The 16,931-nt window shown below is 38.5% G+C and overlaps 2 protein-coding genes across 4 annotated transcripts in view; one reads left to right on the forward strand and one right to left on the reverse strand.

Moving 5' to 3' along the window:
- The window catches only part of LOC140813481 (polynucleotide 5'-hydroxyl-kinase NOL9-like), a 26,299-nt gene extending 16,617 nt beyond the window's left edge, over nt 1–9,682 (forward strand). For all 3 annotated transcript variants that reach the window (XM_073171963.1, XM_073171964.1, XM_073171962.1), the window contains exons 6-10: nt 6,956–7,074; nt 7,217–7,400; nt 7,975–8,152; nt 8,353–8,580; nt 8,757–9,682. In XM_073171963.1, coding sequence (XP_073028064.1) covers nt 6,956–7,074; nt 7,217–7,400; nt 7,975–8,152; nt 8,353–8,580; nt 8,757–8,804 — 757 coding nt within the window. In that variant the 3' untranslated portion in view covers nt 8,805–9,682. The remainder of the gene's footprint in view (nt 1–6,955; nt 7,075–7,216; nt 7,401–7,974; nt 8,153–8,352; nt 8,581–8,756) is intronic.
- Nucleotides 9,258–14,693, reverse strand: LOC140813482 (prefoldin subunit 3). Its single transcript, XM_073171965.1, has 6 exons — nt 14,500–14,693; nt 13,109–13,166; nt 11,744–11,815; nt 10,155–10,274; nt 9,965–10,066; nt 9,258–9,646 (listed from the first exon to the last, which is right to left on the reverse strand). Exons 1-6 carry the CDS (start codon nt 14,625–14,627, stop codon nt 9,566–9,568), a joined length of 561 nt encoding a protein of 186 aa, XP_073028066.1. The 5' UTR covers nt 14,628–14,693; the 3' UTR covers nt 9,258–9,565.
- Between the last annotated feature and the right edge of the window lie 2,238 nt (nt 14,694–16,931).

The raw sequence follows: 16,931 nt of genomic DNA on the forward strand, positions 1-16,931 counted from the left end.
ACTTACTCGGAAGGATGTTCCATTTGAGTGGTCATCTGAGTGCGAAGATAGTTTCAGAGAGCTTCGTCGACTTCTGACTTCTGCACCTGTTTTGGCGTTACCGTCAGGATCTGATGGTTTCAGTGTTTACACCGATGCCTCTTCTCAAGGCTTAGGGTGTGTGTTGACGCAAAACGGTCATGTGATTGCTTATGCTTCCAGACAGCTGAAATCTCACGAGGAGAAGTATCCTACTCATGATCTAGAGTTGGCAGCTATTGTGTTCGCGCTGAAGATTTGGCGTCATTACTTGTACGGGGTTAAGTTTGAAATCTTTACTGATCATAAGAGTCTGAAATATCTGTTCACTCAGGCTGAGTTGAACATGAGGCAACGTCGTTGGATGGATTTGCTGAAAGATTATGACTGCGAGATCAAGTACCATCCAGGATCTGCAAATCTCACAGCTGATTCTCTTAGTCGCAAAGTGAGAGTTTCTGCACTTCAGACCAGTGCTATGATTAGTACTATTCAGGATTGTTGTTCGTTGGGATTTAATTTCAAACATCGGAAAGGTATGGAGAGCATTCGTGTTGCTACCATTTTATCTGAGCCAGCCTTGTTCGCTCGGATTCGAGATGCTCAGATGTCTGATCTCAAGACTCAGAGATTAGCTCGGTTAGCGGGTGGAGATAGCGGTTTCCATTATCAGTCTAATGGTCTTCTGTGTTTGTCTAATCGAGTTGTAGTACCAGAAGATGATAATTTGAGGGAGGAGATCTTATCTCATGCTCATCGAAGTAAGTTGAGTATTCATCCAGGAAGTAATAAGATGTATAAAGACTTGAGGACACGATTTTGGTGGAAAGGGATGAAGCGCAGTGTTTATCAGTTTGTTTCCAAGTGTCTTGTTTGTCAACAGGTTAAGGCAGAGCACCGTCGACCTGGAGGATTATTGTTGAATCTACCTATTCCTGAATGGAAGTGGGAGCATATCGCGATGGATTTCATTACTCACTTGCCATTATCGTCGAGGAATAGTGACGCTATTTGGGTAGTGGTGGATCGACTCACCAAGTCTGCTCATTTTCTGTCTTATAACCGGGATTTCACTTTCGATCGTATGGCTCGATTGTACATTCAGGAGATTGTACGTTTGCATGGAGTGCCTGTCAGTATTGTCAGTGACAGAGATCCTCGTTTTACCTCACGGTTTTGGGGTAGTTTCCAGTCAGCTTTGGGTACTACACTGAGTCTGAGTACTGCTTATCATCCGGAGACTGACGGTCAGTCAGAGAGGACTATCCGTACGCTTGAGGATATGTTGCGAGCCTGTGTTATGGATTTCGGACCCGCTTGGCAGGATCATTTGCCTTTGATTGAGTTCGCGTACAACAACAGCTACCATCGTAGTATTGGTATGGCACCATTTGAGGCGTTGTATGGGCGACGTTGTCGTACTCCTTTATTCTGGGACGAAGTTGGTGAACGACATGTTGAGGGACCGGAGTTAGTCCAGCAGGCTATTGATAAAGTTGCAGTAATCAAGAAGAGGATTAAGATTGCCCAGGATCGACAGGCTAGTTATGCGAACACCAAGCGGCGACCTCTTTATTTCCAGCCAGGTGAGAAAGTGTTTCTCCGAGTTTCGCCTTTTCGCAGGATTTTGAGATTTGGTCTCAAGGGTAAGCTATCTCCGAGATTCATTGGTCCTTTTGAGATTCTAGAATGTGTGGGAGATTTAGCTTACAGGTTAGCATTACCTCCGTATTTGTCCGGTATTCATGATGTGTTCCACGTATCTTTGTTGAGACGATACGTAGCAGATGAGTCTCACATCTTGCATCCCTCTGAAGTTCAACTTGAATCAGATTTGTCTTACGTGGAGCGACCAGTTCAGATTCTCGATCGCAAAGACAAGGTGTTGCGGAATAAGATCATTCCTCTTGTCTTAGTACAGTGGCAGCGCAGAGGCACTGAAGAAGCCACTTGGGAGTTAGAGAGTCGTATGCGTTCAGAACATCCAGAGCTCTTTTGAGTTTTGCTTTGTATATGTTTGTGTTTTTCAATTGTAATCGAGATATCAGTTGTATTCAACAACAATTGAGATATAATAGCGATGTTGTTATTTCGTTTTGTTCATTCTCTAAGCCTGATTTCGAGGACGAAATCTTTTAAGGGGGGGAGAATGTAGTAGCCCGAATGCCGAATTGGGTAATTAACGGATTAATGGTGATTAATCATGATCGGAAGGTCCGAAGATGGTTCGGAAGCACCGAAGAGTTCGGCAGGTCCGAAGTGAGTTCGGTGGATCCGATCATTAGGTGTCAAGAGTTGATCGACACGTGGGAGTTCGGACGTTCCGAAGTGTAGGTTCGGTGGATCCGATCATGAGGTGTCAAGAGCAGCTGGACACGTGCATGTTCGGACGGTCCGAAGTGTATGATCGGAGGATCCGATCATGAGCTGTCAAGAGCCAGTGGACACGTAGCGTTCGGACGTTCCGAAGTGGTGTTCGGAGGATCCGAACATGGCCTATAAATAGTGGTCGGATTTCCTCATTTTGACTCGCCAATTCAGAGAGTTCCATAGCATTTCAGTCGTTTCTGACAGGTTCTAGTCTTGTTCCGAGATTTGGGCACTAGCGGGGAGCTGCTGGTCTTGTAGCAGAGCTGTGCTCTAGTTGGGAGCTAGCGGCATCAGCGGGCTAGCGACGGACGAAGGTTTGGAATTTTATCAGTATTTATCTCAGGATTATCTAGTTAAGTCTGGTAGATAAGTTTAGTGATGGTTTTCACTTGATGAATAGGCTTGGATTAGACCTGTTGTCTGGTTGTTCCAGTGGATTAGGATTGATGTGATAGAGGTACGAAAGTACTATCCGAGATATCCTGGTTGAGTATACATTCATATATGTGTTGCATGATTATGTGGTGCATTGATATATGTCATATGATGCATGCTATTATGTCACGTTTATTACTGCACGTTGCATTTCATGTTGAGCCGTATCTCCTTCGAGATAGCCTTTGCTGTTGAGCTGTATCTCTTTCGAGATAAGCTATATCTTGGGGCCGCTCAGCCCTGTCTTGTGGACGCATGGACACCGAGAGTACACAGTGGCCGACGGGTCGGGAGGGCTTCGGTGGTCCGGGACATTTTAGGTCCACGTCTGTCTTGTAGTGGATGCAGTGACCCAGAGGTTGGACCGCGCGGCACTATCCACTTGGCGCCTCTAGACTGAGCATTGTTGAGATCCTTTTGTGATTCCTGTTTCTTGACTACCCCGGTATCATGATCATAGCATGTGCATTTCATATAGGTCTGTATACTCATACTTTTGTACTGGGCGTTCTTATCGCTCACGTCCTCGGTTTTGTTTATCTTGGACACCCCATTCCCTCGGGGCAGGTCTCAGGTTGGATGGTTCCGGAGGAGCAGGAGGAGGACGTTGAGTAGCCGGTTGGTTTAGTTTCGGTATCATTTGATTCGATATGGTTGTACCAGATATTCTTTACCTTATTTTGAGTTGTTCTAGAGTTCGTTTGGGTTGTATAACTATCATTTGTTAGTTGTTTCCGCTATTATCTCTGATTAGTAATTATTAAGTTAATTGCATGCTTAGTTTTCAATTAGTAGGTGATTCTGGAACGGGTCACTACAGAATAGTAGGAATACCCCTCGGAATCTGAACAGACTGGTCAGAAGGGGTGGGAGAATTGTCCTCCGATAGGCCCCTAGCATTTTTGCCAGAGGTAGAAGAAGTGGAATTGGACATGATGGAAAAGAAGCAAATAAGACACAGAAAAGAGAGACTTACTGAGAGGAATTGAGGGTGATGGTTGATAGTCGGAGAGATCGCCGGAGAAATCTACAGAGAAGACCGAGGAAGAAAACAAGCAGGGCTTCGCCGAAGAATAAATTTGCAAGTGATTTTTAGAAAAATCGATGGATCGCTATATATAAGGGAGAGATGGAATCTATGCCGTTGATCTAGCATAGATTGGACGGGCTAGATTAGCCTTGGAAGTTGAGCGGCATCATTCGGCGGGAAAATTGAAAAGACAGTTGCTCAAATCGAGGCGCCATGGTAGCTGAGAATACGTACGGGCTCTGACAACACGATTCTATCATTATGACTGCGCAATGATTGACTGAAAAAGCGAAGAGAGGGATTGGGATAATGCCATATCTCGGCCTTATTCAGATCCCGGAAGAACTAAAGTTATCGAATGAATACCCACTATACCCAGATTGGGACTTACCGATTTATCATATGACTATTCTTTTATATCCATGCGTGAAAAAGGTAAAGAGGTAATACGCCCCGATAGAATCCTTTTATCACAATCAAAAAAGAAAACATGCCAAGTCCCGGCCTCTTACGAGGTAACTCGGGAGCAGAGGATCCCATCACCCGGCTAAAAGGCCCGGACAGCATGGGACCCGGCGTTCGGATATGTTTAGGCCTACCTTTTTCGGTTTTCGGATTGATGATTAGTTTAGCTGGTGTTAAAACATTTGCAAGGAATTAAAAGAAGACGCAGGAATTAATTGTCTAAATTTTCATTAAGGGAATGGTCGGCGTCGTATTACAGAAATTTCAGTGGCCACTCGACCTTTCCACTCATCCATCCAGTCAGTAACTTCTTGAATGCCAAGATTGACAAAGGAATCAGTGCTCGAGACCTTATTTAGATGCCGCCATTCCTTCCACAACATAGCATGCAGCAGGTTCTGGTCAGTCAACAACTCTTCAATGCGGGATACCCCTAGTTCCCGCCTGTATTTCCTCGTCACCATCCTTTGAGAGCGAGTGAGGACTGTGCCGTTCAAATAAAGAAGGCCGATGAATTGAAGCTTATGCCAGGTACATATGACTTTGGCCAGAATGTACTCATCGACATTCTTTTTGAAAAGCTCTACATAGGGACGTAACTCCGCTGGGATTTGACTTTGCACACCAACAGAAGAGATGGCACTGCTGCAAGTACTGGAGTCGCTGGAGCTCGACATTGTTCTGTTGGTATGGGTGCATCTTATCCACCAATTTATTTATAGGAAAGGGAGGAAAAGACAATTGGGATGAGGGAATGTGAAGAGCCTAAGGTTAATTAAAGCATGCCGTCATTTATTGGGAAGGAGAATGTATCATAGCCATTAAGACCAGTGCACGTGGGCGATTAATAAGGGCTTCGAAAATTACGTGGGGTAGACCAAAAGGCGGATGCAGTTATCAAAACGACCCCGAATATGAAAGGTTTCCCGAGATAATGTTTAATGATAACGCATGCATCATTATGACTACCCGGATATCACAAACCTTGGAGCTTCGTATCCTCTCTAAGAGATTGTCAGGGCCCAACGTAATGTTTCAAAGCAAAGCCGGTGATCAACCATTACCGTTGGGATACTTTTGTTTGGTTTGTTCAGCAGGTATTCAGTAATAAAGACTCATACCAGATCTTAAAAATACAAAGCAAGGATGAAACAGAAGAATAACTTTATTCACTTGCTAGCATTTCTACTAATTACATCGGAGTATTCTTCTTCTACAAAGAGTATCCACATGGTTTTCCATTTTCTTAGCTCATTTGGGGAAAACTTGAGGAAGCCCTCGGTGCTTGTAATGCCCGAGAGGATTTTCATCTCCTTAAGCAACGTCAGCTGGTAGATGTAATCACCCTCGAAGATGTTCACCTCTTCGGTCATGTTCAGACGTTCCCGATACTTCTCCATCTTTACCACCAGTCTAGAAGCATTAGCTTCTCCGGTCTCGTGGAGAAGTTGTAATTTCTGAAGTTTCTCCCAGTAACGAACAATCTTATGGAACACTTCATCTTCTATCTCGGTTTTCTTCTTCTCAACTAATCGCCACGAGACTTCTTCCATATCTGAATTCGACGGATTACTGGAGCTCGCCATTTGACTCTTGTGACCAACTATTTAATGGTAACTTGAAAAAAATAAAAAAGATGTTGCTATATTTATAATAGCAAGGGGCTAATCACAACCGTCGAATCTTTGGATACATAGACGGTCAGGATGGACATTGGGAATTGCACCATAAAGTTGAAAAGACGTACACGCCTATCGAAATATTGCGATAAATCATCCTCGAAAACATAAAAACGTGGGAGATATGATTGATTGATGTACATCGCGAGTCTTCACTATACACCGACGTCTGTGTAGCTATGCTCAGTCCAGAAGGTGTATCAAAATGGCTTTCCTGACCGGGCACAAGGGACTAATCGGGACAGCGAGTAGACTCTAGCCCGACTATTTAAGGAAGGAGTGATGATACCCCGATATGTCCCGGGCAGTTGATCCCGGGAATGCTCGGGTCATGGGTCAGGCCCATGAGCGATGCCCGGGTCAGGACAGCCCATCTCTCGAGTGGTTGATTCAGGACATAGCACCAGAGTTCTGGTATAACTTCTCTTCTGACATCTCGAAGCGAGGGAGGCATTTAATGATGTTGAAATACACGCGGCCGACCTGTTAACATTAAGGAGTGACTGGACAGATGGGATATGACCAATATATGATTTGACATGTCAGAACAATAGGGTATAATCAGCCGCCCTAGTATATTTAATGCGCACGTCCCAAAAAACGAGGTCATCATTATTTCCTCCACTATAAATACCAGGTTTTGCATTTATTCCTTCATTCAGATATTAATGAACATTTAACACACTCATTTATTGCACACCAATATCACAGCCATCACTTGGCTACATTGGTTTTATTGCTTGAGTACCCTGCTGACTTAAGCATCGGAGTGGCCACGCCGGGGACCCCCTCCGGCGCCCATTCACGTGGTTGTTTTTCTTATTGGCAGATCTTTCAAAGGCCAACGAAGAATCTTCTTTCCAGTCCGCCGTCTTAGCTCATATTTCTTCCCGTATTCTTGATAGCTTACCTGGTAGAGTTACCTACCCGACTCCACTGTTCGACCCGGGTGGCATCACTCTTATATATTTAACCTGTTTGATCACTACCTGAAAGAATACCATATGAATGACAACACAAACTGTCTGGGTGATGCTGGTTTTCCGCTTGTAATAAATACCCCTGGCTGGGTCAAAGGTTTGTAATTTATCGTTCTTTTCTTTCTCATTGTTATAACACAAGTAATTTTAATGTTATAAATTTGTTTTGTGCCTAAGGAGTAATAATCTTTACTTCTACTATAGCTCATTACATGCTCTCTCTTTTGTTTTATGTGCAGGTATAGGTTATGAAATATTGGTGGACATGATAAAATATATGTCTCCTACCCATGTTGTCAAGATTAAGATTTCGCGTGTAGCGAAGAATTTACCAGCTGGCGCATTTTGGACGAGTGAGGGGGTTATGGATACCAATCATGTCATTGAGATAAATGCTGCTCTCCAGGATCTTTTACATAGATCGTATGAACTAATATTCTGATCTTCATGTTAAGCACTTGTTTTATGAATCAAAATTGCATTAAATTTTGATCATTCGATTCTATTTGAAAAAATCTTAGTCAATTATTGATTGGCATGAATTATATTACATGGGAGTACAATGAACTTATAAATGGATTCAACATAAAAATAGGATGAAATTATTGACCCTTATTCCCCTGTGGTGTGGTCAGTAATCAGAAATGATTTGGGATTGTAAATTTAATTATCCTTCTTTAGTGTTTAACAATCACAAGGTCAACTTCTCTATGCTTAGGAATATTAAACAGGTTGAGAACAAATCATACTAAGAAACAGATTGAGAAGGGAGTTGAAATGATTTCCTAATTTTGCCTTATCAATTGCCATGTTATCTGATTTGATCCATTTTTATGATCCACAGCTTTTATGTTCTTTTGTCTAATCTGTCGACTAGACGTATTCCTCTCCCAAAGATCACCATGTAACGTTTCATCATGACTGACAACATGAATTTAATCAGTCAATCTTCAAAAGTTGTTGATTCTGCCTTGTGTACTTGACAATACCTCTCCAGGGTGCTGGTACAAAGGGATGCTTCTGGCCTTCGAGATTTGCGGGTGATCGAATACTTCAGGCAATGTTTTCCTAATGAGAGAAATCTCACGAGAAAGAAACTTGGTCTTGCACTAGTTGCTCTCCCTCCTTATGAATTTCCGATTTCAAGTGTAAAGATAAAACATCTTCATTGTCAGGTATGGCTGTCCATGTGGCCATTAACATTGATGGTTCCTTTTAGTTTAGAATGACTCTTAAAATTGAATTATGCCAGACAATTTATTTATTTTTGTGCGAAGAAACGTATCTGAATATTTTACTTTAGTTTATATTTATGTACACCATGTATTGTATTGTTAACATTCTTATCAAAAAAGGAACATTTGTCTTCTTTTAGGTCCCTGAGACAGAAGTTTTCTATAGCTTGAATGCTACAATTGTTGGTCTAGCGATTAGTTCCGATGTTACCGAACAATTACCTCAATGTGTTGGTCTCGGACTTGTTAGAGCCGTCGACCCATCGAAGGGTATGCTGTATATTATTACCCCTGTTCCACAGCAGACTCTGGACGACGTCGATCTCATTCTTCAGGGGTTTATTCAGATTCCTACATGTTTTTTGAAGGTGCCCGTTTTCACAGTTTCCTTTTCAAAATGATTGTTTTAGTATAAATTTTGACAAGATTGGCCAGAAAATTCGAGATCATAGGTTTTTGAATCACATTAAAGTTTGTTTCCAAGTTGATTTTTATTCCCAGCGATAATAGATTGAAGTAACCGAGTTTTCATTTCTTCCCTCAGGTTCCAGGCTATATTTCCCCGTACATGTCTCGCAATGTTATCAGCTAGAAGATCCTTTATTTCAAAGATTTTGCTTTATTTAATGAGTACACTTTATATAGCTTCCACATATATTAGAATGTTTAGTTTCTTGTTTCGCTGTCAACATTTTTTGCGATATTTACGAATTTTGTTTGAACAACTATATCCATGTGATCTTTTATGGTTATAGGTCGACTAAAATCGAACCTATGCTATTCCTATAGAGGCTTAAGATCGCATCAAGGCAACCATACCGAAATTTTGAGATGTTTTGGAGACGAAGGCAACATATTTTAATACTTCAGTACGTCTTTAAGCGAAATTCTTCCTTTTTCCCCATCCAGTAAAGAACTCAAATACTGAGGAAGGGGACAGTAAACAAGGGAGGTCGGCTTTTTCCAAAGAAAAATATGGCCACTATGCTGTGAATTATGGACAATCATGTGGCTAGTCGCAAGCCATCTAGCTCTGAAACTAGAATAAACACACGCAAACAAATCACAATACACCAATATCAATCGTACAACTCGAAAACATGTTTAAATTCACTACATAAAAATGGGAATGACTAAGAAACTCAATCATTTGTGGGCATAGAACCGGCCTTGGTAAGATAGTTTTCCTAGCTAGAATACACCTCAGTAGGACAAAATCGATATGTGAACCATAAGATAGGACGGATCATGATATGCTTAATAAATAAGATACATGGCCAGAAACAATGAAAGATGGAGCTGGAGCACACAAACCCGGGAGAGGTCAAGTAGCCCCACCAACTATACTTAGTTTTATGGCTCTGACATGGCAGCAGAAGATTGCCGGAGTCTACGTTGGTGCACATCCCAGTTATACACACGAGCGATGGTAACCTGGAAAACGGTACTAGCTCAAGAAACATATAGAGCCTGGAAAACGGTACTAGCTCAAGAAACATGTAGAGCAGAAAAAATGTGACGCACGATGTGGTTTAGAGTGATTTATTACACATTCACAACTCATTTTGTATCTTTTCAAAATTCAAGGTATTCCCCTAATTTATGATGGAACATGTAGACAAATACGTCCGTTAGAATTGCAAAAAAGGACAACATGAATTTCTATGCATTACCAAGTCAATATTATTTCATCCTTTGAATTGTAGTTCACCTAAGCGAAAAGACCTCAAAATGATAATACCCATGCATCACCTGAGTAATAGTCACTTGATCCCTTAGGAATAGTAGATCAGCAACAAGAACTTCTAAACTTGCTTTGGCATTCTCCAAATTATTTTGAAGCAGGGTAGCCGCCTGCACAATGAAGTTTAAAGAACTCATGTATAGTCATATGTATCGCAGGAAAACAAAAAAGTAAAAGGGCTCTTCAGATGTTTAGTACCTCTTCACGTGAATATTCCAACATGACATTCGCTCCGAGCCATAGACAAACAGAATCTGTATTTTCAACACGAGCTCGGGAATAGATGCCTTCGGAGATTTCAAAATCAGCAATAATTTCCTACAATCAACAAAGAGCAAGGCACTGAACATGGGCAGCTCAAATACACAATCATGATCAAAAAATGAAAGTGGAGCATATTGGTTGATTGTTTTTTCCCAAAATAGATAGGTTGATTTGAACACCAAAAGTTTTGCATTACCATAGTTGTCAAGGGCGCGAGGCGCACCTAGGCGCTCTGGAGCGGCTGAGGCGCACGCTTTACCGAAGCAAGGCGCAAATTTTTTATTTTTTTAAAAAAAATATTTATCTTAGAATAATATATTAAAATATGAAATAATTAAGTCACAATGTCACACAAAACAACAAATTAAGTCATGTTGTTGGCTTCTGTAATTCTGTTGCAGTCTGCACACTTCTGCTCTTGTCGCCTTCTGTTATTTAATTTGTGAACTGGGTTGCTAGGGTTTGGGGTTGGGTTGGACCTTTTACATTTTAAGTTATTATTAAAAAAAAATAGAGAAGTAGGCGAGCCCAGGCGCTAGCCTTTGTGAATCGTTGCGCCTGGGATTGCCCCAGGCGCAACGCCCACGCCTGGTGGCGCCTCTCGTCTCGAGACGAGAGGCGCTCGCCTTTGACAAAATCGCCTTTGACAACTATGTGCATTACATTCGGAAAAAAATTAATTTAAATCACATCTCAAACCCCAGGAGACCGGGACAAGAAAAACTGGCTTGAAGCATCTTGTTAGCTGTAATCTCCGGTAAGTTTGTCCACTAGAGATAAACTCGAGCAACAGCCAGAAATGGTCTCAAATCATATAATATTTTCATAGGTATATGTGTGATGAGCTTTGTGACCGACATAATTGAAATAAAGTATTCGGTTGAGAAAACTAAAATCTTCCTGCATACCCTAAGAAGGCCAAATATGGATTAATTGATTCTAAACCAACAAATTCAAAGGAGAATCCAAATAGTTAAACAGACAAACTTGATGGTAAACGATATGCACGAGAGGAAGAATCTATTTGCAATTGAAACACCTGAAATTTAAATTGTCTATTAAGTTTCAGACCACGTATCTCTCCCATACAAACAAGTAGCGACAGCGCAAAGTAAAATAAACTTCCCCAAATTCTCAAGAATCAAGGAGTGACAAACCAATCAGCACAATGATACATCAATTGGATTTCCAGAACGTAAGTATCAGGCTCAAGTCACACCAAATGCATGTATCGGTAAAATTTCGGTTTTTTTTTTTCTCCACGAGGTCTTAGAACAGTTTCCAAGGAAAGAGTGCAACACATATTGCCAAGTCTGTTTTACTTCGAGTTAAACTATATAAATTTATTTATATAAGCATGAATCACCAATAGACTAACAAAAGAGATCATTTTTCATTTTAAAGATTGCATATTTTTCCAAAATTATAAATTCAACCTTTCTGCATTAATATTCTAATTAAATTACACATCAAAGGTCCAAAAAGAAAAAAAACTAAAAAACAATCTCAGTTTAAGAACAAACCTGACCGGTGTCCTTATTAGCTTGCAAAGTTGCAACAGCGTCTAAGCATTTCTCAATGTCCGGAATTTTTGCCTATAGTGATAAAGAAATTCAAATTTCAGAAAACACCTAGATGTTAGGAGCCGTCAAAAAAACCATTATTTGGCAGATTGTGGAAATTACGGATTTGAGTTTCTAAACATCAACATATCAAAAGTCAACTGCATACAATATGGTTGACTTTCTTACTTTGGTAATTGTATCACCATGTACAAGAACTAAAGAGACGTAAGAAAAAGCAAAGTTCTAAAAAGCGTGAAGCGGTCCGAAGCGCGGATGTCGAGCTCCAAACTTTTCAAGCTTAAGCGAGATTAGCACGGGCTTAAGCGTGAAAAAGCGTTTTTTATCTTGTGTAATTGTAATTATTTCAAACCAATAAATAGATAAAATAATATATAAATATGATAAATTTAAGTTTGATGCATTAATTCTCATATTTATAAAAGCATAAAAATCTCAAAATTACAATCTTTATTTGTTTTTGCAACTAGACCACAATAAAAAATGCTAAATATTTGTCAAATCATTATCAGACATGGTTAATCATTATTAAAATTAAAAAATAAACATCTAATTATAAACCTTTAAAAATAAAAAGACATGCCTTCAAAATAAAAAAAATTAAAAATAAATAAATACAATTAATTGTACTTAAACACACTTAATTAAACGTCTTAATTACGCTTAATTCGATCAAATTACAGTTTAACCGCTTTTTCCCGAAGCGGGGCGTTTTTGTGAAGCCTCAAGCTTAAGCGGACTTTTTAGAACATTGAGAAAAAGAACACACAGATGCTAAGGAAAATAATTGAAATGTGAAGCATCGCATGAAAGTGTTTGACTAGCTTATGCCAAGAATCTTATAAGTACAATGAGTTTACAAATTTTTTAAGCTTCTGGTGTTGCAACTTGTTTATGCAGTAAGCTATCAAATGGAAAAAAAATATGCTCCAAGAGCTGATATGATGCATTTATGGTAGCACTGAAACTAATGCTGTGGAAACTAGAAAAGGATGGATGAGATCTTAAATACAAGTCGGGATCCCTCAGCTTTATCTAAGAGCTTTTACGCTCTTCTCATCTTGTGTTGGAACTTTGGAAGGTCTTATTTTCAAAAAAAAACTATGCAACACTTTAATGTATCATATAAGCTCTCAAACAACTATATAGGAATATATTAAATACACACTAAAAATGAGAATATGCAGCACTTGAGAAATGCCACTCATTTAACTTTTGCTTGCAACTTTGGAACCAGACAAACTTCAGCACTTGCAGCAAGGAAAAATTAAGAGGACTTGAGTATTTGCATAGAAACAGGCAAACCTGAAGATCCCTCTGCTGTGCAAGAAGCTTCATTTCCACCACTCTATATTGCTGAAGCCTGCCAAACATTTATAGAATGAAAAGGAAATTTGGAAAGTTGGAAGGAAAAACGATGATAACACGACACGGATTAAAAAATTTCAGAGGAAATAGCAACCACTATGATAAAAATTGTTAAGAGATTCCTCCTAACTTTCTAAACTTCTCAAGAAATCTAATCCTTGAATACTGCAAGCATGGCAAAACCATAGTAATTAAAAGGGCAAGGCGCATTAAAGTGATTGAGTGTCCTGGGGCTTTAAGCGCAAAGTGAGGCGCAAGTTTTACCAAAATAAAGCGTCAATAAATAAAAAATATTCTCAAAAAATAAATAAATTCTATTCTTTTTAAGTGTGGTACATGAAACATCAGATATTAAATCATCTTACATCCAATCAAATATCAAAATGAGGGCAAAGGGCAGAGGCGAAGCAAGACGAGGGAAAATGCAACGTGAAGGTAAGTGTTTCCTAAGTCCTTTATTCCTGTAAATAGAGGATAATCACCCTCTCTATCTAGAATTCTTTAGAAAGGTCTGCTTTCTACGATGCGCACAGAAGCACAAGCTTCATGAAGCCATGCACTTTGGAGAGCGATTAAGCGCAGGCCGTGCGCTTCGCTCCGCTCTGCATTAAGCGCTTTTGACATCTATGGGCCAGATAAGTCTGAAAATAACATTTTCTCTTCCAAGAACCATGCTTTACAATATAAAAGAAACAACCAAAATCCAAGATATTGTGTTCCATCTCGATCAATCAGATGTCTTCTACTAATCAATTTTGTTCATATCATCATTGACATCCAACAAATGGAGGGAAAAAAATAATCTTGGAGACAGGGTAGCAGGTGCATTCATACGAACCCCAGTTTATTTTATTTTTCTCAAAACTCATAGGATCATATTATTTCAGGTGATGATAGTAAATTCAAACATTGAAGTCTATACCCATGCTAGTTCATCTTAAATGGATTTGTCCTGTTCATGAAGGTGAAACTGTCGAGTCACCCTGTTTAAAACTTTGTAACTGAATGTTTTTTAACAAAAAACTAGCATTAGAGGAAGAAACATAAGCCTTCTCGAGTATTATCGACAATCAGCGGGAGGTGGTGACACCAGCTACTTGTTGCACAGCCTTTTCGAGTGACGAGGAAATAAGGACACCTAACAGCTGATCTTGCTGTTCCCAAAGCAAAAACTCCGGATTCACAGTGTTTTCAACTCAAATGTACTCATCTAATTTGGCATCTTTATCTAAAATTAGCTAAAAGCAATCTAATAGTAATCTTCTTTGACCATTAAAACAAGAGAAACGAAAAACTACGTAAATTTAATATTCAGAATGAGCGCAAACCTCTCTTGGAGAAACGCGAGGGCGGAGTTCACATCGAGATTTGACTGGGAGAGGTAAGTCTGCACATCTTCCACAAACGCCGCCGCCGGGATTCCCCTTCTCTCAGTCGCACTAGCTGACGTCGACATCGCAGCCGCCTGGATCAGAAGGTCGAGGAAGAAGATCCTAATGTGAAGACTGAATCATACTAAATTGGGCTTGTTCATCAACTGCTTATTGGGCTGTGTACTTTGGGCTTCTTCATCAACTGCTCATTGGGCCTGGCTCCTTTCACTCTCTTATACTGGCTTTACATTAGCGTTGCACGTTTAGTTTTTTTAGTAAACTTTACGTGATTTTGGTCAATTATGTTATCATAATAGAATTTTAGTATTATATTTTTAATTATTTTTTTGCGATTTTTTTTTAGTTTTAATCATTATTTATGGAAGTGCTTATTTGATATTGGATATATCAACGTCATATCTGTTTTGTCACATCAACACTACATAAAAAATGACTATAATTCTACATAGATGACTAAATCCATAAAAATACAGACATAAATAACCAATTCACAATTTTTTTAAAAAAAAAATATGAAATTTTCAATAATTATTATCAAATAAATCAGAAAAAACAAAAAAAACATAAATATATTAATATCATCTATGTTTAGTGCTTATTATAGATTGGTTAAATAAGTGTTTTAGAAAATGAGAAAATATTTTAAAATTTTCCTCGTTTATTCTGTTGTTCAGTTTTCGATTTTATAATTCATATTGTCCGATGAATATGATTCGGATTTTTAAAATATTTTTTTTAAAAAAACTCAACTATCGAATTCTTTACCATATGAAATCTAGCATTATTTAATATAGAGTATGTCTCTTGTGAGACAGTCTTACGAATCTTTATTTTTGAGACGGGTCAACCTTACTAATATTCACAATAAAAAGTAATACTCGTAGCATAAAAAATAATATTTTTTCATGGATGACTCAAATAAGAGATTTGTCTCACAAAATATGAACAAATTTTTGTTTTTTTTATCGAAAAACTAAAATCTATCATCACTAGAATAAGTCCAACCATTCTTCCGTACCCTATAAATTAAAATTATTTCTCCAAAACAATTCCTCAAAACATAAATTATTCCCTCCCCCAATAATTATACTAAAAAAAACACCACACAGTCAAACACTAGTTTGATATATATATATATATATATATATATATATATATATATATATATATATATATATATATATATATATATATCAACACATGTGATTTGTACATTTCTGATAAATTATTGATGTTCCCACTTGGGTAAAATAATCACTTCAATTAGGTAAGATGATTAGACAAATGTCAAGTGGAGTAAGGTGATGGACAGGTCTAGTGATAGATATATCTCTTCTTAACTTTTTTGATTAACAAGCTATCATTTTTTATAGGTTCTTAACATTAACATCCAACCTAATCAATTATTGGAATGTCAACAGCAATTAAGTGTGTTTAGTTTTACAAGTTTAAATTATTTACAATCTTGTTGAATTGCGGTTTTTTTTGTTGTATAGAAATTTTTGGACTTAAAAAGCACACGGGAATTTTTTTTCTAAGACCGATGATCTGTTATCATAACAAAATTATAGTTTGTATTTTTCTAGCAGCGATGCAACTTAAATCTTTTGAATTGTATACAACCTAAACATCACGTCATAGTTGCTCGTCTGGTATACATGATTATTGCTCGTAACAATATGCATCCCAATAATTGCACAAACTTGCAAATAATCAACTATACGTTGTAAGATTTACGATTTTATTAGACGCTATAACTATTTATAATGATGGAAATTAAATATTTTATATTGTATGACCAAAATATAAAACCATACAGTACTCATATTTTATCTCTATGATAAATCGTTATGTCCGTATATTACATGTATTTGACCATTGTTTTATTAATATTTTGCTAGCCCGTTTAAGATAAATCAAAATCAGGTTCCTAATGTTCTATTCATATTTTGCGGTGGTTAAATACTTGAGGTTAAACGGTCTATTTTATGTTGGTTTTTAATGCGTTGGGATCCACTTCCATGTTGTTTAGATGTTATAATACAAATTGTTAGAATAAAAACTTACAATTAGTCCAAAAATTCACACTAATTAAGCGACGAGTGAACACGAGAGATTGCATATGTTTTGGTATCAATGGATTGGGTTGTTAGACATATGCGTCTGGAGAGGAGCATGCCTAACTGCTAGTGTTGTTCTATATTACTTTCGATATCAGACTTGATATTTCTTTGCTGCTGGCGCTATCCCCAGGAGAGACAGACTACTCATTAAAGATTTGGTGCCTCATGGTTCAGATAACCAAAAAAATTAAATGACGAAACGTCAGCAGCTTAGTGCACAATAACTTTTCAGAAAATCACTCA

Source organism: Primulina eburnea, chromosome 15, assembly GCF_022965805.1.
Source record: "Primulina eburnea isolate SZY01 chromosome 15, ASM2296580v1, whole genome shotgun sequence".
Taxonomy (NCBI): Eukaryota; Viridiplantae; Streptophyta; class Magnoliopsida; order Lamiales; family Gesneriaceae; genus Primulina; species Primulina eburnea.